Genomic DNA, 19,948 nt, shown 5'->3' with positions numbered 1-19,948 from the left:
TGACCTGGGCTCCGGTGAAGTGGGACAGAGGGAAGGAGCCGGTCAGATCCAGCGAAGGGCAGACTCATTTCAGGACGTGTGTGTGACGTGTGCACATCACGCACAGCGCTCCCCGGGGACCTGTGTCCTTTTGGAGAAACAGCGAACACGGAAGTCCCTGCAGTGCCTTCTTAAACTTCTCATCTCTAAAAGAAAGAAATTAATTCATGCCCAAAGGAAAAAATTCAAAATGTAGAAGAGAGAAGAGTGAAGATAACAGTGTCCTCATTACCGCCAGCCCCACCCTCTCAGCAGGAGCCACGTCGGTCCCCGTGTCCCGTGTTTGATCACTCGGCCCGGGCTGCAGATCCAACAATGTCACCCCAAGAGCTGCAAAGTGCTTCCCTATTTTTGTGAACCAGGGCTTTACATGTCTTCATTTAACTAATATTTATTGCTCATTATTTTTGTTACCATTTGTTTTTTTCTAAACATTTGCAGTTAAAAGCATAATGTCAATGAATATTTTTTAGCTACATCATGTTGCTTATATCTGAGCGTTTTTTAGGTAAATTTCTAGAAGTAGATTATGCAGATGAAGAACACATCTTACCCGCTAGCAGACGTTAGTTATTGTCCACTGCAGAGGCTGTCCCCACATCACTCACCAAAACCCGTGAGCCCCGCGGCTGCCCCCGCACAGTGGAAGGTGGTTAAAAGGCTCTGATCCCCCAATTCCTCACCCCTTCTTCCTCCTTAGGATCCAGGCGGCAATTGACTTTGTTCTGGTAACACGTGCTGTCCCAGACTCCCTTGCAGCTGAGAGTGGCCAATAAAAGGAGTTCGGATAGAACCCGGGAAGGACATCATATTTAAATAATTATATCAGTCACTGCTATTGGGTCACATCTGCCCTCTGCTAGTGCCTTACATTTATTTCTTTATTTCTAATAGGAGGACGGGAGCAGTGGAAATATACTGCTGTGTGTTGACCGTGAGGAGGACGGTGACTCAATGTGGACGGTGGGGCAGGCAGGTGCAGATGCCTGTCCCTGAGGTCCAGGCTGAGCCATGTCCCCCTCCTCCCGGCTGCCCGCGTCCAGAGAGTTGTCACATGGGAAAACCACGTTCCCCACTTTCTACAGCCACTGGTGGCCGGGGCCCTGGGGTCCTGGTGGTGGCTGACAGCATCTGTCCCCAGACTGTGAGGAGTGGCCCTTCCCCATCTGACAGGTGACAGCTGCAGCCCCAGGGGGGTCCTGCCTGTTTCCCTCATGAGCCAGGACACCGTGTCTTCATCGCTAGGACGTGCTTCCATTTATTCTCTCTGGGTGACCTTTCCGTTTGGCGTTTGTTTGGGGAGTGAAAGATCTGGCTGATTTATTTCTACTGATTAGTAAGATTAATTTTGAATTCATGAAATGAGCTCCTTGTCCCAAGTGCTGCAAACCAATTCTAGAGTTGGTAGTTTCTCTCTCTCTCTTTTTTTTTTTTTCTCTTGTCTGCTTTGAATCTCTGGAGCCTTATGTAATTTTTAAAACTTTTCTGGTAATTTCTGGGTAGTGTGTCTGTCCCACTGAAGTTTGTAAGGCTCCGTCTTCCATGTGTTACGGCTTTTGTGTCCTGGGTGGCGCAGCGGAGTGGGGCCCAAGGAGAACGGTGGGAAAGGGTAAGTGAAACTGTTTCTCACTCTCAGCCTGTTCAGGGTGAAACGTTCTTGACAGGGGGGTGGCCACAGGGGAACATAAATTCAAAGGCACTCTCAGTCCAGCACAGTCTCAGGGTAGCACGCAGGGTCGTGGCTGTAAGGATGTCGGTGGCCACTTTGGACGTGGGACAGGGAGGGCAGAGGGATGCTTGTCTTCTGGACATAAGGCTCCTGTGCATCTCATGATTCCCAGCAGCCCACCTTTGAGCTCAGGATGAAGGGCCTCTTGTTGCTGTTATTAAAACATATTTCTTAGTAGAATATTATTAAAGTTAGTATGGGTTTCTTATAATGAGTAGACTCAATTTCTTTAAAGAGAAACTTGAGACCAAATCTCTCATTGGACATGGGTGGTATCTCCCTTTGGGGGGTGAAAGGGGGACCTCTTATTGCGCTGGTCACTGGGCATGACCACCTACATGACCTGCTTCTAGACTCTCATATTCTCTGGTCATGATGTGAGACCACTGGTCAGCGTGTTCTGTGTTGGGTGTGGTTCTTCCTTTTCTCTGTTGGTGACATAGTGAAGCATTAGTTCACACTATCTTGTCGATACGGCCAGGAAACCTATGTATGTGACGAAACCCCCACTCATCATGACAAAATATCCACACACAGGAATGCCCACCCATATCTTAAAATCAAAGAACAAAGAACATAGTCTATTGGATCCGCCTTTCCTGACAGCAGCCACCATTTGAACACCCCATTGAAACTTCCCTCTTTTGAGTGTCATTATGAACGGGTTGGACTTTGCTGGTAGAAATCGTCTTAGTGAAGAATTACGGTCACTTCTGCTGGCTGGTTGCTGCCGTGTGACGTTCACACTGAGCGTCCCTGAGAAGCAAAGCCGGTCACCCTAGTGGAGACCGTTCGGGACACAGTTCCCTATGTAGCAAACCACACAAGGGAGCCCTAGGGAATGGGGGAAGAAACCAAACGCCGCGTTCAATGCTTGAAGTTTATTTTGGAACAGAAAGAACAAAAGGAACGAGTACAAACTATCACTGCTTTCCGGGTCTTCCGTGGAGTCTCGCAGGTCCTCAGGCTCAGCGGCAGCAAAGCTTGTACCGGCGGCTGAAGAGCTTGCAGACCCCGGAGACGCTCTCGAGCACCTTGTTGACCGCATTGCGGCGACACTTGCGTTTGCGGCGGCAGTGGCATCGCTTTATTACGGCCGCGGCCACCTGGGATCCTGCAGAGGGAAGTGCAGGGTCGGGCTCAGGGGGACGGGGACAGGAAGAGGCACAGCGGCCTCAAGACTCAAGAGACCTTCTGAGAGGGGATTTGTCCAACACCACGGACAACACCTGCCTGGTTAGCGTGCGGGGACCCAGGGTCTGTCATAGATCACAGGGAACCCTGCTGGCTCTGTGCGCTCATGTGAGACCGTGCCTTTCTCTGACCCTCGTCTACGACACACGTTTATACCCTGTGCCTTGTCCCACGTAGCCTCCTGAATTTGGGGTCGATTTCTTCACCCCGCCTCACCTCACCCTCCATTTGGAGCCCAGACTCCACGTCCCCTCTAACAAGCCCCTGTAATGGGCCCCAGACTCCAACAGCACGTTGGCTGGTGTCTCACCTGTAACTTGTCGAGCGAGGCGTCCCTCTCCTGTGAAGGTGATGGCCACGTCCTGGTCCTCGTCCCCGGGCAGGTCCTGGTCCTCGGCCGCAGGCACGTCCTGGGCGGGCACCTGGTCCGCCGTCCCCTGCAGGGCCTGAGTGCGGACCTGGAAGGCCAAGAGCAGAAGGGCAGCGAGGAGAGTGAGGGTCCGCATGGCTGAGGTCGCCGGGGGTCAGCGTGGGCGGCAGGCAGACGCAGTGAGGGGAGGGCAGAGGCAGCCGCACTTATAGGTCGGGGGTGGGGGGGAGGCGCAGGGACTCAGGGCCCGTGAGAGGGAGGCTGTGCCTTAGGCTGGCGCGGGGCCACGGCCGGCGGCCCTCAAAGCCCCTTTGATGCCCCTGTCCTGCCCCTCGTCACAGCACGTGTGCGTGCCCTTAGCGCCGTCCCTGCTGTCAGGCCGATGGTGACGATAAGGGCCTGGCGTGGTCTCTGCTCCCCACCTGCTCCGTGTTTACCTCTGAGGGTCACAGGGGACAGGGACCAGCTCTCAGTGAGCACGTCGGGGACAAAGGCCTCCTGGTGCTGACGCTGTGAGCCCTGCTCACCTGCGGGCCCGGCCCTGGGACCTGACCTTCCCTGGAGGAGACCCACCCGGAGGTTCGGGGGCATCACTGCCCCGTGAGGCAGCTTTTCAGGTCCTGGGTGGTGGCTCCTGGGGGGAGGGACCGTGACCTGGGCTCAGGTGAAGTGGGACAGAGGGAAGGAGCCGGTCAGATCCAGCGAAGGGCAGACTCATTTCAGGACGTGCGTGTGACGTGTGCACATCACGCACAGCGCTCACCAGGGACCTGTGTCCTTTGGAGAAACAGCGAACACGGAAGTCCCTGCAGCGCCGTCTGAAAGTTCTCATCTTTTACAATAAGTACAGTTTAATTTTGCACAAAGCACAGAATTCAACATGTAGAAGAGAGCAGAGTGACAGTAACGGTCTTCCTCCTGCCCTGCCCCCACCCTTTCTGGAGGAACCACCTTGGTCCCCGTGTCCCGTGTTTGCCTCACTCCGCCCGGCTTTAACTTGAACATGATCATATGAACACATGGGGAATCTGTTCTCTATTTTTATAGCATCATAGTATCCTTGTGTTTTTATATGTTATCATTTAACTATTTGGTATTGCTCATGGAATTCTTAACTTTTGGTTACCTCTTTTTTCTTTCAGTGTTTTATTGGCTGTGCCATTACAATCTCCCAGATTTCCTCCCTCTTTCCCTCCTACCCGGCAGCCCCCTCGTCAGTCCCTGCCCTGTTGTTCATGTCCGTGCGTCACGCAGGGGTGTTCTTTGACTTTTCCTTTCTTTCAACCGTCCTTAACCTCCGCCCCCACTTTGACAGCTGTCAGTCTGAATCAGGCTTCTATGCCTCTGGTTTTATTTTGGCCGTTGGTTCATTTTGTTCATTAGAGTCCACTTATAAGGTTGATCATATTGTGTTTGGCTTTTATTAACCAACTCTTTCACTTAGCATAATCTGCTCCACTTCCATCCATGTTGTCAGGAAAGGTAAGAGTTCCTTCTTTTTTACTGCTGCGTAGTATTCCATTGTGTCAATGTACCGCAGCTGTTTTATCCACTCATCTACTGATGGACACTTAGGATGTTCCCAAATCTTGGCGATTGTAGGTAATGCTGCTATGACCATAGGGGTGCATATATTCCTTTGAATTGGTGCTTTGAATTCCTTTGATTATATTCCCAGAAGTGGAATCACTGAATCAAAAGGCAGTTCCATTTTAAATTTTCTGAAGGAACTCTATACTCCTTTCCAGAGTGCTTGCACCAATTTGTATTTCTACCCAAAGGGTTCCCTTTCCTCTACACCCTCGCCAGCACTTGATGTTTGTTGATTTATTGATGATAGCCAATTTGGCAGGTGTGAGTGGTATCTCATTGTGGTTTTAATTAGCATCTTGGTGATGATTAGTGACGCTGAGCATCTTTTCATAGGTCTTTTGGCCCTCTGCATGTCCTCTTTGGAGAAGCGTCTGCTCAGGTCCTTTTCCCTTTATTAAATACATTGTTTGTTTTTCTGGTGTTGAGCTTTATAAGTTCTTTATAAATTTTTGATATTAACCTTTTATCGGGGGTCATTGGCATATATATTCTCCCATTCAGTGGGTTGTCTTTGTATTTTGTTGATGGTTTCCTTTGCTGCGCAAACACTTTTTATTTTGCTGTATTCCCATTTGTTACTTTTTCTTTTGTTTCCCTTACCAAAGGAGATGTACCAGAAAAAACATTACTTGAGAAATGTCCGAGATTTTACTGCCTATGATTTCTTCTAAGGTTCTGATGATTTTGAGTCTAACACTTAAGCCTTTAATCCATCTTGAATTTATTCTTACGTGTGGCATAAAAATGTGGTCTAGTTTCATTTTTTTGCATGTGTCTGTCCAATTTTCCCATCACCATTTATCGAATAGACTATCTTTAGTCCATTTTATGTTTTTGTCTCCTTTGTCCAATGTTGACTATAAAGGTGTGGGTTTATTTCTGGACTCTCTATTCTGTCCCATTAATCTTTATGTCTGTTTTTATGCCAGTACCAGACTGTGTTGATTACTATGGTCTTGTATTGTAGAGTGATATTAGTTAGTTTGATTCCTCTAAATTTGTTCTTCTTTCTTAAGATTGCTGTTGCTCTTTGGGGCCTTTCGTGGTTCCATATAAATTTATAGAATATTTGCTCCAGTTCTGTGAACTATGTCATTGGTATCGTGATAGAAATTGCATGGAATCTGTAGATTTTTTTTGGTGGTATGGACATTGTAATGATGTTAGTTCTTCCTATTCATGAGCAGAGTATATGCTTCTACATATTTTTACTTTCTTCAATTTCTTTATTTAGTGTCTTAAAGATAAAGAAGGTTGATGAACCTTTTACCAGACTCATCAAGAAAAAATGGAGGACCCAAATAAATAAAATCAGCAATGAAAGAGAGAATACGTAACAACTGATACCCCAGAAATACAAAGGATTGTAAGAAAATACTATCCATAACTATATACGCCAACAGATTGGGCAATCTGGATGAAATGGATACTTCCCTAGAAACATATAATCTTTCTAAACCAAATCAGGAAGAATCAGAGAATCTGAATAGGCATATTATAGCTAGTGAAATTAAAGCAGTAATCAAAAAACTCTCAACAAACAAAAGCCCTGGACCAGATGGATTCACAGTTGAATTTTAACAAATATTCAGAGAAGAACTAACACCTATCCTTTTCGAACTATTCCAAAGAAGTCAAGAGGAGGGAAGACTCCCAAGCTCATTTTATGAGGCCAGCATTATCCTAATTCCAAAAGCAGATAGAGACACTACAAAGAAAGAAAATTATAGGCCAATATCCCATTCAGAATTGCTTCAAAAAGAATAAAATACCTAGAAATGAATTTAACCAAGGATGTAAAACCTATGCTAGGTAAAACATATTATTTCCTGCTAGAATTTTATTAAAATTAGTAGTGGTTTATTATAACTAGTATATTCGGTCTCTTTAAAGACAGAAGTAGAGTTCAGAACAGCTCATTTTTATTAGACATTGGGCTAATTGAGTTTTGGGGGTCAAAATGGGGACCATAGTTTTACTGGTCACTGGGCATGACCCCCTAACTAAACAGCTTCTGGACTCCCCTTTCGTCATTATTCGAGACCACCGGTGCTGGACAGAATATTCTTGTTTAAGGGGTAGTTCCCACTTTCTCCATGTTGGCAGCTCAGTGAAGCATTAGTTCACTGTATTGTTCATACAGCTAGGAAAACCTACAGGCAACTCTAATGCCTGCTTATCAATGAAAAAAATATCCATGTATATTAATGCCCACTCATATCTTAAAATCAGAAAGCAAATAACATGGCCCCGGGACCCACTTTTCCTGGCATGAACAATGCATTCTCGACAGTCCTTAGAGGCTTCCCTCTTGAGTTGCATGGTGAGTGCATTGAACTTGCAGGTTAAAGTTGTCCTAGTTGAGAATTATGTTCACTTTTGCTGGTTGGTTGGTGTTCTGTGATGCTCACATGTTACATCCCTGAGATGCAAAGGCCAGTACCTTAGTGTAGACCATTCAGGACAGAATTCACTACACATGGGAAGCAACAGATAGACGTTAAGGGAAAAAATTACCCAGACAATGAGCTCAATGCTTGTCCTTTATTTAGGAGCTAGAAAGAAGAAAAGGCACAGGTGCAAAGACTAAACACTTGTCCTGGTCTTCAGTGAATCCTGGAGAGCTTCAGCTCTCAGCCCACAAAGCTCAGCGACAGCAACGTATGTATCTACGGCCAGAGATTGAACACCTTCCAGAGGGACGTTCTTCAGGGCGGCAGACGAGTCCCCGTCGGCACCTGCAGATTCTTATATTTGGAAAGCCTGGGGAGGGAAGGGTCAGGCTCAGGGGGGCAGGGGGCAGGGAGGAGAGACACAGCTGACCTTAAGGAGGTGTCCTGAGAGGAGACATGTCCTATTCACCATAGACAACACCTGCCTGGTTAGGGTGAAGGGATTCAGGCTCTGTCATAAATTACCAGAAATCTTATGGGCTCTGTGTGGTCATGCAGGATCATGATTTTCCCTGATTCTAGTCTCTGATGAACATGCTTATATCCTGTGCCTTCCTCACAAGCTCCTCCCAAACTCGGGTACCTACCCTTCTCCCAACTTCATCCACACACTCTATTTTGACCCAGACTCGATACCCCCTCTTAAAGCCCCTGTAATGGGCCCCAGACCTCAATAGGACGTTGGGTGGTGTCTCACCTGCAACCCCTCGAGCGAGGCGTCCCTCTCCTGTGAAGGTGATGGCCACGTCCTGGTCCTCGTCCCCAGGCAGGTCCTGGTCCTCGGCCGCAGGCACGTCTTGGGCGGGCACCTGGCCCGCCGTCCCCTGCAGGGCCTGAGCGCGGACCTGGAAGGCCAAGAGCAGAAGGGCAGCGAGGAGAACGAGGGTCCGCATGGCTGAGGTCGCCGGGGGTCAGCGTGGGCGGGAGGCAGACGCAGTGAGGGGAGGGCAGAGGCAGCCGCACTTATAGGTCGGGGGGGGGGTGGGGGTGGGGGCGGAGGCGCAGGGACTCAGGGCCCGTGAGAGGGAGGCTGTGCCTTAGGCTGGCGCGGGGCCACTGCCGGCGGCCCTCAAAGCCCCTTTGATGCCCCTGTCCTGCCCCTCGTCACAGCACGTGTGCGTGCCCTGAGCGCCGTCCCTGCTGTCAGGCCGATGGTGACGATAAGGGCCTGGCGTGGTCTCTGCTCCCCACCTGCTCCGTGTTTACCTCTGAGGGTCACAGGGGACAGGGACCAGCTCTCAGTGGGCACGTCGGGTTGGAGGACAGGAGCACTGGAAATATGCTGCTGTGTGTTGACCGTGAGGAGGACAGTGACTCGGTGTGGACGGTGGGGCAGGAAGGTGCAGATGCCCGTCCCTGAGGTCCAGACTGAGCCACGTCCCCCTCTACCCGGCGGCCCGCGTCCAGAGAGTTGTCACCTGGGAAAACCACGTTCCCCACTTTCTACAGCCACTGGTGGCTGGGGCCCTGGGGTCCTGGTGGTGGCTGACAGCATCTGTCCCCAGACTGTGAGGTGTGGCCCTTCCTCACCTGACAGGTGACAGCTGCAGCCCCGGGGGGGTCCTGCCTGTGTTTCCCTCATGAGCCAGGACACCGTGTCTTCATCACTAGTACGTGCTTCCATTTATTCTCTCTGGGTGACCTTTCCGTTTGGCGTTTGTTTGGGGAGTGAAAGAGCTGGCTGATTTATTTCTACTGATTAGTAAGATTAATTTTAAATTCATGAAATGAGCTCCTTGTCCCGAGTGCTGCAAATCATTTCTAGAGTTGGTAGTTTCTGTTTCGGCTCTTTTCCTTGTTTACACAGATATTTTGGGTTTTTATGTGGCTTAAATTTGTTTTTGGTAATTTCTGAGTTTTGTTTGTAAACATTAGTGCTTTTGTATCTTGGTGGTGGAGTGGAGAGTCTCAGGGAGATTGACAGTAAAGGTTAAAATAAAACTCATTGTCATTCATTGTCTTTTCAGGAAAAATTTTTTGAAATAGACGTGGCCACAGGGTGAAGACCAAATTGAAGGTGTATGAGCACAACACAGTTTCTGGGCAGAACACGAGGTTGTGGCCGTAAGGGTGCTGCGGCCACTTTAAGACATTGAACGGGAGGGCGGAGAGATGCTTGTCTTCTGGACGTAAGGCTCCTGCACATCTCGACTGATCCCCAGCTGCCCACCTGTGAGCTCACGATGAAGGGCCTGTCATGGGCATTATTAAGAACATATCATTTCTTCCTAGAATTCTATTTAAGTTTGTACCGGTTTATTATACCCAGTAGACTTGGTCTCTTTAATGAGAGAGAGTGGAGACCAAACCTTTCACTGGACATGGGTGGTATCTCCCTTTGGGGCTGAAAGGGGGACCATTTATTGCGCTGGTCACTGGGCATGAGCACCTACATGACCAGCTTCTGGACTCCCCTTTCCTCTGGTCATGATGTGAGACCACTGGTCAGTGTGTTCTGTGTTGGGTGTGGTTCTTCCTTTTCTCTGTTGGTGACACAGTGAAGCATTAGTTCACCCCATCTTGTCGATACGGCCAGGAAACCCCCGCTTATCATGACAAAATATCCACAGGCAGGAATGCCCACCCATATCTTAAAATCAAGGAACAAAGAACATAGTCTATCGGATCCGCCTTTCCTGGCAGCAGCCAGCGTTTGGACACCCCATAGAAACGTCCCTCTTTTGAGTGTCATTATGAACGGGTTGGCTTCTGTAGTGAAAACTGTCTTAATTAACAATCCTGTTCCTTTCTCCTGGTTTGTTGTTGCCACGTGGTGCTAAGATTGTGGGACGCAAGGGCCAGTGACCTTGGCATAGACCGTTCATGACCGAATTCTCAATACACGGGAACCACACAATTAGTCTTATGGAACGGAAACAAAAATCAAAACCATATGTTTAATGCTTGAAGTTTATTTCGGAGCTAGAAAGAAGAAAAGGAACAGGTACAGAGACCGAAGGCTTCCCGGGTCTTCAGTGAAACCTCTGGCGCGCTGGCTCTCGGTCCGCAGCTCAGGGGCAGCACAGGTTGAACATACTAAAGGCACCACAGGTCCCAATCTTACGCTCAGAGGACTTGCAGCCGAACCGGCGTCGGCACATGCACTTATGTATCATCGGTGGAAAGACTGTGGAGGGAAGGGGAGGGTCAGGCTCAGGGGAAGGGGACAGGGAAGAGGCACAGCCGGCCCCAAGGAGACCTTCTGAGAGGGGACGTGTCTGCTCACCGTAGACAACACCTGCCTTTTTAGGGTGAAGGGATTCAGGGTCTGTCACAGATCACAGGACATCTTACTGGCTCTCGGTGGTCATGTAAGATCATGACTTGCTCTGATCCTAGCCTAGGACGCACATGCTTATACCCTGTGCCTTGCCCCAAACATCCTCCTGATCTTGGGGCCCCTACTCCTCACCCCACCTCATCCACAGACTCTATTTAGAGCCCAGACTCCACACACCCTCTAAGAAGCCCCTGCAATGGGCCCCAGAGCCCGATAGCACGTTGGCTGGTGTCTCACATGGAATCTCTCGAGTGAGGCGGTTCCCTCCCATGAAGGTGATGGACATGCCCTCGTCCTCGTCCCCGGGCTCGTCCTGGTCCTCGGCCGCAGGCACGTCCTGGGCGGGCACCTGGTCCGCCGTCCCCTGCAGGGCCTGAGCGCGGACCTGGAAGGCCAGGAGCAGAAGGGCAGCGAGGAGAGCGAGGGTCCGCATGGCTGAGGTCGCCGGGGGTCAGCGTGGGCGGGAGGCAGACGCAGTGAGGGGAGGGCAGAGGCAGCCGCACTTATAGGTCGGGGGGGGGGGAGGCGCAGGGACTCAGGGCCCGTGGGAGGGAGGCTGTGCCTTAGGCTGGCGCGGGGCCACGGCCGGCGGCCCTCAAAGCCCCTTTGATGCCCCTGTCCTGGCCCTCGTCACAGCACGTGTGCGTGCCCTGAGCGCCGTCCCTGCTGTCAGGCCGATGGTGACGATAAGGGCCTGGCGTGGTCTCTGCTCCCCACCTGCTCCGTGTTTACCTCTGAGGGTCACAGGGGACAGGGACCAGCTCTCAGTGAGCACATCGGGGACAAAGGCCTCCTGGTGCTGATGCTATGAGCCCTGCTCACCTGCGGGCCCGGCCCTGGGACCTGACCTTCCCTGGAGGAGACCCACTCGGAGGTTCGGGGCCAACACTGCCCCGTGAGGCAGCTTTTCAGGTCCTGGGTGGTGGCTCCTGGGGGGAGGGACCGTGACCTGGGCTCAGGTGAAGTGGGACAGAGGGAAGGAGCCGGTCAGATCCAGCGAAGGGCAGACTCATTTCAGGACGTGCGTGTGACGTGTGCACATCACGCACAGCGCTCACCAGGGACCTGTGTCCTTTGGAGAAACAGCGAACACGGAAGTCCCTGCAGCGCCGTCTGAAAGTTCTCATCTTTAAAATAAAGAAATTAATTCATGCCCAAAGGAAAAATTTCAAAATGTAGAAGAGAGAAGAGTGAAGATAACAGTGTCCTCATTACCGCCAGCCCCCACCCTCTCAGCAGGAGCCACGTCGGTCCCCGTGTCCCGTGTTTGGTCACTGGGCCCGGGGATCACCTCTAACACTGTCACCCCAACAGCTGCAAAGTGCTTCCCTGTCTTACAGTTTCTACCATCCAGGGCTTTACTTGTCTTCATTTAACTTTTTCTTATGGATGAGGTCATTAAGCTATTACCATTTCTTTATTTCTGAATTTCTGCGGTTACAAGAATAATGGCAAAATGTATCTTCTTACCTATATCATCTTGGTTATTTGTGACTGTCTTTTGGATCAATTTCTGGACGTAGATTTTGTGGGTGAAGAACACACCTTATACATGTAAAAGGCATTAATTTATTTTCCCCCGCTGAGGTCATCCCCCAAATGTAGGAGCCCAAGTGCGTCCCGCGCATGGCAGATGGTGTGGAAAAGGCCCTGCGATTTTTTTTGATGCTTGTCATCCTTTCTTCCTGTCTGGGATCCGGGCAGCGATGCGCTTTCTTAAAATGACACTTGCTGTCTCAGGCTCTCTTGCAGCCGACAGTGGCTAAGAAACAGAGTTCCGATAAAGTGCAAGCCTGGGAAGGGCACCACATTACAATAATAAAATAAATTACTGTTGCTCACGTGTGTGCCATGGTATTATTTTATGTACTTCTCAGTTTCCACTTGGAGGACGGGAGCAGCTGAAAGGCGCTGCTGTGTTTTGACTGTGACTCGGTGTGGACGGTGGGGCAGGAAGGCGCAGATGCCCGTCCCTGAGCCAAGTCCCCCTCCTCCCGGCTGCCCGCGTCCAGAGTGTTGGGACGTGGGAAAACCACGTTCCCCACTTTCTACAGCCACTCGTGTCTGGGGCCCTGGGGTCCTGGTGGTGGCTGACAGCATCTGTCCCCAGACTGTGAGGAGTGGCTCTTCCCCACCTGACAGGTGACAGCTGCAGCCCCAGGGGAGTCCTGCCTGTGTTTCCCTTATGAGCCGGGGACACCGTGTCTTTACCGCTAGGACGTGCTTCCATTTATTCTCTCTGGGTAACCTTTCCGTTTGGCGTTTGTTTGGGGAGTGAAAGAGCTGGCTGATTTATTTCTACTGATTAGTAAGATTAATTTTAAATTCATGAAATGAGCTCCTTGTCCCGAGTGCTGCAAATCATTTCTAGAGTTGGTAGTTTCTGTTTCGGCTCTTTTCCTTGTTTACACAGATATTTTGGGTTTTTATGTAGCTTAAATTTGTTTTTGGTAATTTCTGAGTTTTGTTTGTAAACATTAGTGCTTTTGTATCTTGGTGGTGGAGTGGAGAGTCTCAGGGAGATTGACAGTAAAGGTTAAAATAAAACTCATTGTCATTCATTGTCTTTTTAGGAAAAATTTTTTTGAAATAGACGTGGCCACAGGGTGAAGACCATATTGAAGGTGTATGAGCACAACACAGTTTCTGGGCAGAACACGAGGTTGTGGCCGTAAGGGTGCTGCGGCCACTTTAAGACATTGAACGGGAGGGCAGAGGGATGCTTGTCTTCTGGACATAAGGCTCCTGCGCATCTCGGCTGATCCCCAGCTGCCCACCTGTGAGCTCACGATGAAGGGCCTGTCATGGGCATTATTAAGAACATATCATTTCTTCCTAGAATTCTATTTAAGTTTGTACTGGTTTATTATAACCAGTAGACTTGGTCTCTTTAATGAGAGAGAGTGGAGACCAAACCTTTCACTGGACATGGGTGGTATCTCCCTGTGGGACTGAAAGGGGGACCATTTATTGCGCTGGTCCCTGGGCATGAGCACCTACATGACCAGCTTCTGGACTTCCCTTTCTTCTGGTCATGATGTGAGACCACTGGTCAGCGTGTTCTGTGTTGGATGTGGTTCTTCCTTTTCTCTGTTGGTGACACAGTGAAGCATTAGTTCACCCCATCTTGTCGATACAGCCAGGAAACCTATGTATGTGATGAAAACCCCACTCATCATGACAAAATATCCACAGGCAGGAATGCCCACCCATATCTTAAAATCAAGGAACAAAGAACATAGTCTATCGGATCCGCCCTTCCTGGCAGCAGCCAGCGTTTGGACACCCCATAGAAACGTCCCTCTTTTGAGTGTCATTATGAACGGGTTGGCTTCTGTAGTGAAAATTGTCTTAATTAACAATCCTGTTCCTTTCTCCTGGTTTGTTGTTGCCACGTGGTGCTAAGATTGTGGGACGCAAGGGCCGGTGACCTTGGCATAGACCGTTCATGACCGAATTCTCAATACACGGGAACCACACAATTAGTCTTATGGAACGGAAACAAAAATCAAAACCATATGTTTAATGCTTGAAGTTTATTTCGGAGCTAGAAAGAAGAAAAGGAACAGGCACAGAGACTGAAGGCTTCCTGGGTCTTCAGTGAAACCTCTGGCGCGCTGGCCCTCGGCCCGCAGCTCAGCGGCAGCACAGCTTGAAGAGACCCAAGGTGCCGCAGCTCCCGGCCTTGTACTCAGAGGACTTGCAGCCGAACCGGCGTCTGCACTTGCACTTGTGTATCGCTGGGAAGACTGTGGAGGGAAGGGGCGGGTCAGGCTCGGGGGGAGGGGACAGGGAAGAGGCACAGCCGGCCCCAAGGAGACCTTCTGAGAGGGGACGTGTCTGCTCACCGTAGACAACACCTGCCTGGTTAGGGTGAAGGGATTCGGGGTCTGTGACAGATCACAGGACATCTTACTGGCTCTCGGTGGTCATGTAAGATCATGACTTGCTCTGATCCTAGCCTAGGACGCACATGCTTATACCCTGTGCCTTGCCCCAAACATCCTCCTGATCTTGGGGCCCCTACTCCTCACCCCACCTCATCCACACACTCTATTTAGAGCCCAGACTCCACACGCCCTCTAACAAGCCCCTGCAATGGGCCCCAGAGCCCGATAGCACGTTGGCTGGTGTCTCACATGGAATCTGTCGAGCGAGGCGGTTCCCTCCCAGGAAGGTGATGGACATGCCCTCGTCCTCATCCCCGGGCTCGTCCTGGTCCTCGGCCGCAGGCAGGTCCTGGTCCTCGGCCGCAGGCACGTCCTGGGCGGGCACCTGGTCAGCCGTCCCCTGCAGGGCCTGAGCGCGGACCTGGAAGGCCAAGAGCAGAAGGGCAGCGAGGAGAGCGAGGGTCCGCATGGCTGAGGTCGCCGGGGGTCAGCGTGGGCGGGAGGCAGACGCAGTGAGGGGAGGGCAGAGGCAGCCGCACTTATAGGTTGTGGGGGGGGGGGGAGGCGCAGGGACTCAGGGCCCGTGGGAGGGAGGCTGTGCCTTAGGCTGGCGCGGGGCCACGGCCGGCGGCCCTCAAAGCCCCTTTGATGCCCCTGTCCTGCCCCTTGTCACAGCACGTGTGCATGCCCTGAGCGCCGTCCCTGCTGTCAGGCTGACGGTGACGATAAGGGCCTGGCGTGGTCTCTGCTCCCCACCTGCTCCGTGTTTACCTCTGAGGGTCACAGGGGACAGGGACCAGCTCTCAGTGAGCACGTCGGGGACAAAGGCCTCCTGGTGCTGACGCTGTGAGCCCTGCTCACCTGCGGGCCCGGCCCTGGGACCTGACCTTCCCTGGAGTGAGGCCCACCCTGAGGTTCGGGGCCATCACTGCCCCGTGAGGCAGCTTTTTAGGTCCTGGGTGGTGGCTCCTGGGGGCAGGGACCGTGACCTGGGCTCAGGTGAAGTCTGACAGAGGGAAGGAGCCGGTCAGATCCAGCGAAGGGCAGACTCATTTCAGGACGTGCGTGTGACGTGTGCACATCACGCACAGCGCTCACCAGGGACCTGTGTCCTTTGGAGAAACAGCGAACACGGAAGTCCCTGCAGCGCCATCTGAAAGTTCTCATCTTTAAAATAAAGAAATTAATTCATGCCCAAAGGAAAAATTTCAAAATGTAGAACAGAGAAGAGTGAAGATAACAGTGTCCTCATTACCGCCAGCCCCACCCTCTCAGCAGGAGCCACGTCGGTCCCCGTGTCCCGTGTTTGGTCACTCGGCCCGGGCTGCAGCTCCAACACTGTCAACCCAACAGCCGCAAAGTGCTTCCCTGTCTTACAGTTTCTACCATCCAGGGCTTTACTTGTCTTCATTTGACTTTTTCTTGTGGATGAGGTCATTAAGCTATTACCATTTCTTTATTTCTGAATTTCTGCGGTTACAAGCATAATGGCAAAGTGTATCTTCTTACCTATATCATCTTGGTTATTTGTGACTGTCTTTTGGATTAATTTCTGGACGTAGATTTTGTGGGTGAAGAACACACCTTATACATGTAAAAGGCATTAATTTATTGTCCCCCACTGAGGTCATCCCCCAAAAGTAAGAGCCCAAGTGCGTCCCACGCATGGTGGATGGTGTGGAAAAGGCCCTGCGATTTTTTTCGATGCTTGTCATCCTTTCTTCCTATCTGGGATCCGGGCAGCGATGCACTTTCTTAAAATGACACTAGCTGTCTCAGGCTCTCTTGCAGCCGACAGTGGCTAAGAAACAGAGTTCCGATAAAGTGCAAGCCTGGGAAGGGCACCACGCTACAATAATAAAATAAATTACTGTTGCTCACGTGTGTGCCATGGTATTATTTTATGTACTTCTCAGTTCCCACTTGGAGGACGGGAGCAGCTGAAAGGCGCTGCTGTGTTTTGACTGTGACTCGGTGTGGACGGTGGGGCAGGAAGGCACAGATGCCCGTCCCTGAGGTCCAGGCTGAGCCAAGTCCACCTCCTCCCGGCTGCCCGCGTCCAGAGTGTTGGGACGTGGGAAAACCACGTTCCCCACTTTCTACAGCCTCTCGTGTCTGGGGCCCTGGGGTCCTGGTGGTAGCTGACAGCATCTGTCCCCAGACTGTGAGGTGTGGCTCTTGCCCACCTGACAGGTGACAGCTGCAGCCCCGGGGGGGTCCTGCCTGTGTTTCCCTCATGAGCCGGGGACACCGTGTCTTCATCGCTAGGACGTGCTTCCATTTATTCTCTCTGGGTGACCTTTCCGTTTGGCGTTTGTTTGGGGAATGAAAGATCTGACTGATTTATTTCTACTGATTAGTAAGATTAATTTTAAATTCATGAAATGAGCTCCTTGTCCCAAGTGCTGCAAATCATTTCTAGAGTTGGTAGTTTCTGTTTTGGCTCTTTTCCTTGTTTACACAGATATTTTGGGTTTTTATGTATGTAGCTTAAATTTGTTTTTGGTGATTTCTGAGTTTGGTTTGTAAACATTAGTGCTTTTGTATCTTGGTGGTGGAGTGGAGCGTCTCAGGGAGCTTGAGAGTAAAGGTTAAAATAAAACTCATTGTCATGCATTGTCTTTTCAGGAAAAATTTTTTGAAATAGACGTGGCCACAGGGTGAAGACCATATTGAAGGTGTATCAGCACAACACAGTTTCTGGGCAGAACACGAGGTTGTGGCCGTAAGGGTGCTGCGGCCACTTTAAGACATTGAACGGGAGGGCGGAGGGATGCATGTCTTCTGGAAATAAGGCTCCTGCGCATCTCGGCTGATCCCCAGCAGCCCACCTGTGAGCTCATGATGAAGGGCCTGTCATGGGCATTATTAAGAACATATCATTTCTTCCTAGAATTCTATTTAAGTTTGTACTGGTTTATTATAACCAGTAGACTTGGTCTCTTTAATGAGAGAGAGTGGAGACCAAACCTTTCACTGGACATGGGTGGTATCTCCCTTTGGGGGTGAAAGGGGGACCATTTATTGCGCTGGTCCCTGGGCATGAGCACCTACATGACCAGCTTCTGGACTCCCCTTTCCTCTGGTCATGATGTGAGACCACTGGTCAGTGTGTTCTGTGTTGGATGTGGTTCTTCCTTTTCTCTGTTGGTGACACAGTGAAGCATTAGTTCACCCCATCTTGTCGATACGGCCAGGAAACATATATATGTGACAAAACCCCCACTCATCATGACAAAATATCCACACATAGGAATGCCCACCCATATCTTAAAATCAAAGAGCAAGTAGACCATTGGATCCGCCTTTCCTGGCAGCAGCCAACATTTGGACACCCCATAGAAACGTCCCTCTTTTGAGTGTCATTATGAACGGGTTGGCTTCTGTGGTGAAAATTGTCTTAATTAACAATCCTGTTCCTTTCTCCTGGTTTACTGTTGCCACGTGGTGCTAAGATTGTGGGACGCAAGGGCCGGTGACCTTGGCATAGACCATTCATGACCGAATTTTCTATACACGGGAACCACACAATTAGTCTTATGGAACGGAAACAAAAATCAAAACCATATGTTTAATGCTTGAAGTTTATTTCGGAGCTAGAAAGAAGAAAAGGAACAGGCACAGAGACTGAAGGCTTCCCGGGTCTTCGGTGAAACCTCTGGCGCGCTGGCCCTCGGCCCGCAGCTCAGCGGCAGCACAGCTTGAAGAGACCCAAGGTGCCGCAGCTCCCGGCCTTGTACTCAGAGGACTTGCAGCCGAACCGGCGTCTGCACTTGCACTTGTGTATCCCTGGGAAGACTGTGGAGGGAAGGGGCGGGTCAGGCTCGGGGGGGAGGGGACAGGGAAGAGGCACAGCCGGCCCCAAGGAGACCTTCTGAGAGGGGACGTGTCTGCTCACCGTAGACAACACCTGCCTGGTTAGGGTGAAGGGATTCGGGGTCTGTGACAGATCACAGGACATCTTACTGGCTCTCTGTGGTCATGTAAGATCATGACTTGCTCTGATCCTAGCCTAGGACGCACATGCTTATACCCTGTGCCTTGCCCCAAACATCCTCCTGATCTTGGGGCCCCTACTCCTCACCCCACCTCATCCACACACTCTATTTAGAGCCCAGACTCCACACGCCCTCTAAGAAGCCCCTGCAATGGGCCCCAGAGCCCGATAGCACGTTGGCTGGTGTCTCACATGGAATCTGTCGAGCGAGGCGGTTCCCTCCCAGGAAGGTGATGGACATGCCCTCGTCCTCATCCCCGGGCTCGTCCTGGTCCTCGGCCGCAGGTACATCCTGGGCGGGCACCTGTTCCGCCGTCCCCTGCAGGGCCTGAGCGCGGACCTGGAAGGCCAGGAGCAGAAGGGCAGCGAGGAGAGCGAGGGTCCGCATGGCTGAGGTCACCGGGGGTCAGCGTGGGCCGGAGGCAGACGCAGTGAGGAGAGGGCAGAGGCAGCCTGTATTTATGGGAAGGCTGGAGGAAAGAAGGCGGTGCACTCTGGGTGTGAACAGTAGGTGGGGGGGCTGTCCCAGCCCAACCTGTGCCCGGAGTGTCTTTGATGTTCTGACCTGGGTGTCGTCCCCTGATCCCGCCTCTGTTTGCTTGGTGCTCAGGCTTGCTCTCACAGGTGGTGACGGAGACCTTTCGGCACGTGGCCGCCTTCCCCGTCTGCCGTCTGCCTGCATGTTTACCTGTGAGAGTGTGCACATGTGGCAGAGTGCACCCATGACCTCAGAGATGCTTGTAGAACCGGGGCTCACAGGCTTGTGGTCAGATGGGCAAGAACAGTTCCACGCGGCTCTGGGTTCCAGATGGCATTTTTGACGCTTTGGAGGAGCCGCTTGAATGCACCATTCTCTACTGAACTGTTTTATGATTTGCATTTGTAGGGACAAAGGATCAGTGTTTGGATATTCACGAACTCAGGAAATTTCATCTGCGTGAATCTGTCTTGAAAAATATTGCTCAAACCCTTACTGCAACAAATTTAAAAAATGATTTAAACAAGGCTGTGTAAAAAAAAAAAGAAAAAAACATGTGAGCAAAAGACAGTTGGAAAAAAAAGTTTGTAAAACTTATTTATATTCTTTTAATTAATTTTTCATTAATGGTTTTTAATTAATTGTCATTAATTTTTCATTAATGGTTTTTAATTAATTGTCATTAATTTTTCATGAATGGTCAAGGCTATACAATATAAGGCTGTTTTTAAGAAAATATTATTAAAGGAAGTAAAGGAAAAAAATCTAGGAGTTGCCATTTGGAATAAAAATTTCCCATAAGTTCAACAAAACATCGGAATGGATCAAGAAGGAAAAGAGGTCGTGGACAGACACTCACTCTTCGTGTTCATAAAGAAACACGCGTGCAGCTGTGTGTTCACGAGACGCAGGGTTCACCGTCTGA

General features: G+C 50.6%; 4 protein-coding genes and 1 long non-coding RNA gene across 5 annotated transcripts; all 5 read right to left on the bottom strand.

The window, feature by feature from the left end:
* Positions 1-2,634: 2,634 nt before the first annotated feature.
* On the bottom strand, positions 2,635-3,523 carry LOC149996641 (alpha-defensin 1-like). The gene is made up of 2 exons (XM_090258436.1): positions 3,273-3,523; positions 2,635-2,882 (listed from the first exon to the last, which is right to left on the bottom strand). The coding sequence occupies exons 1-2, from the start codon at positions 3,466-3,468 to the stop codon at positions 2,737-2,739; spliced, it is 342 nt and encodes a 113-aa protein (XP_090114562.1). The 5' UTR covers positions 3,469-3,523; the 3' UTR covers positions 2,635-2,736.
* Positions 3,524-7,450: 3,927 nt separating this feature from the next.
* On the bottom strand, positions 7,451-8,344 carry LOC149996640 (uncharacterized). The gene is made up of 2 exons (XR_016507426.1): positions 8,076-8,344; positions 7,451-7,688 (listed from the first exon to the last, which is right to left on the bottom strand). It is a non-coding gene; the product is annotated as an uncharacterized LOC149996640 (long non-coding RNA).
* Positions 8,345-10,274: 1,930 nt separating this feature from the next.
* Positions 10,275-11,151, bottom strand: LOC149996639 (alpha-defensin 1-like). The gene is made up of 2 exons (XM_090258435.1): positions 10,896-11,151; positions 10,275-10,505 (listed from the first exon to the last, which is right to left on the bottom strand). The coding sequence occupies exons 1-2, from the start codon at positions 11,089-11,091 to the stop codon at positions 10,390-10,392; spliced, it is 312 nt and encodes a 103-aa protein (XP_090114561.1). The 5' UTR covers positions 11,092-11,151; the 3' UTR covers positions 10,275-10,389.
* A 3,028-nt stretch (positions 11,152-14,179) lies between these two features.
* Positions 14,180-15,071, bottom strand: LOC149996638 (alpha-defensin 1-like). Its single transcript, XM_090258450.1, has 2 exons — positions 14,798-15,071; positions 14,180-14,407 (listed from the first exon to the last, which is right to left on the bottom strand). Exons 1-2 carry the CDS (start codon positions 15,015-15,017, stop codon positions 14,295-14,297), a joined length of 333 nt encoding a protein of 110 aa, XP_090114576.1. The 5' UTR covers positions 15,018-15,071; the 3' UTR covers positions 14,180-14,294.
* A 3,047-nt stretch (positions 15,072-18,118) lies between these two features.
* Positions 18,119-18,989, bottom strand: LOC149996637 (alpha-defensin 1-like). Its single transcript, XM_090258425.1, has 2 exons — positions 18,738-18,989; positions 18,119-18,346 (listed from the first exon to the last, which is right to left on the bottom strand). The coding sequence occupies exons 1-2, from the start codon at positions 18,931-18,933 to the stop codon at positions 18,234-18,236; spliced, it is 309 nt and encodes a 102-aa protein (XP_090114551.1). The 5' UTR covers positions 18,934-18,989; the 3' UTR covers positions 18,119-18,233.
* Positions 18,990-19,948: the final 959 nt, after the last annotated feature.

This window comes from Furipterus horrens, unplaced genomic scaffold (genome assembly GCF_987537825.1).
Source record: "Furipterus horrens unplaced genomic scaffold, mFurHor1.1.pri manual_scaffold_12, whole genome shotgun sequence".
Classification (NCBI taxonomy): domain Eukaryota; kingdom Metazoa; phylum Chordata; class Mammalia; order Chiroptera; family Furipteridae; genus Furipterus; species Furipterus horrens.
This window is presented reverse-complemented; position numbering and strand designations above follow the sequence as displayed.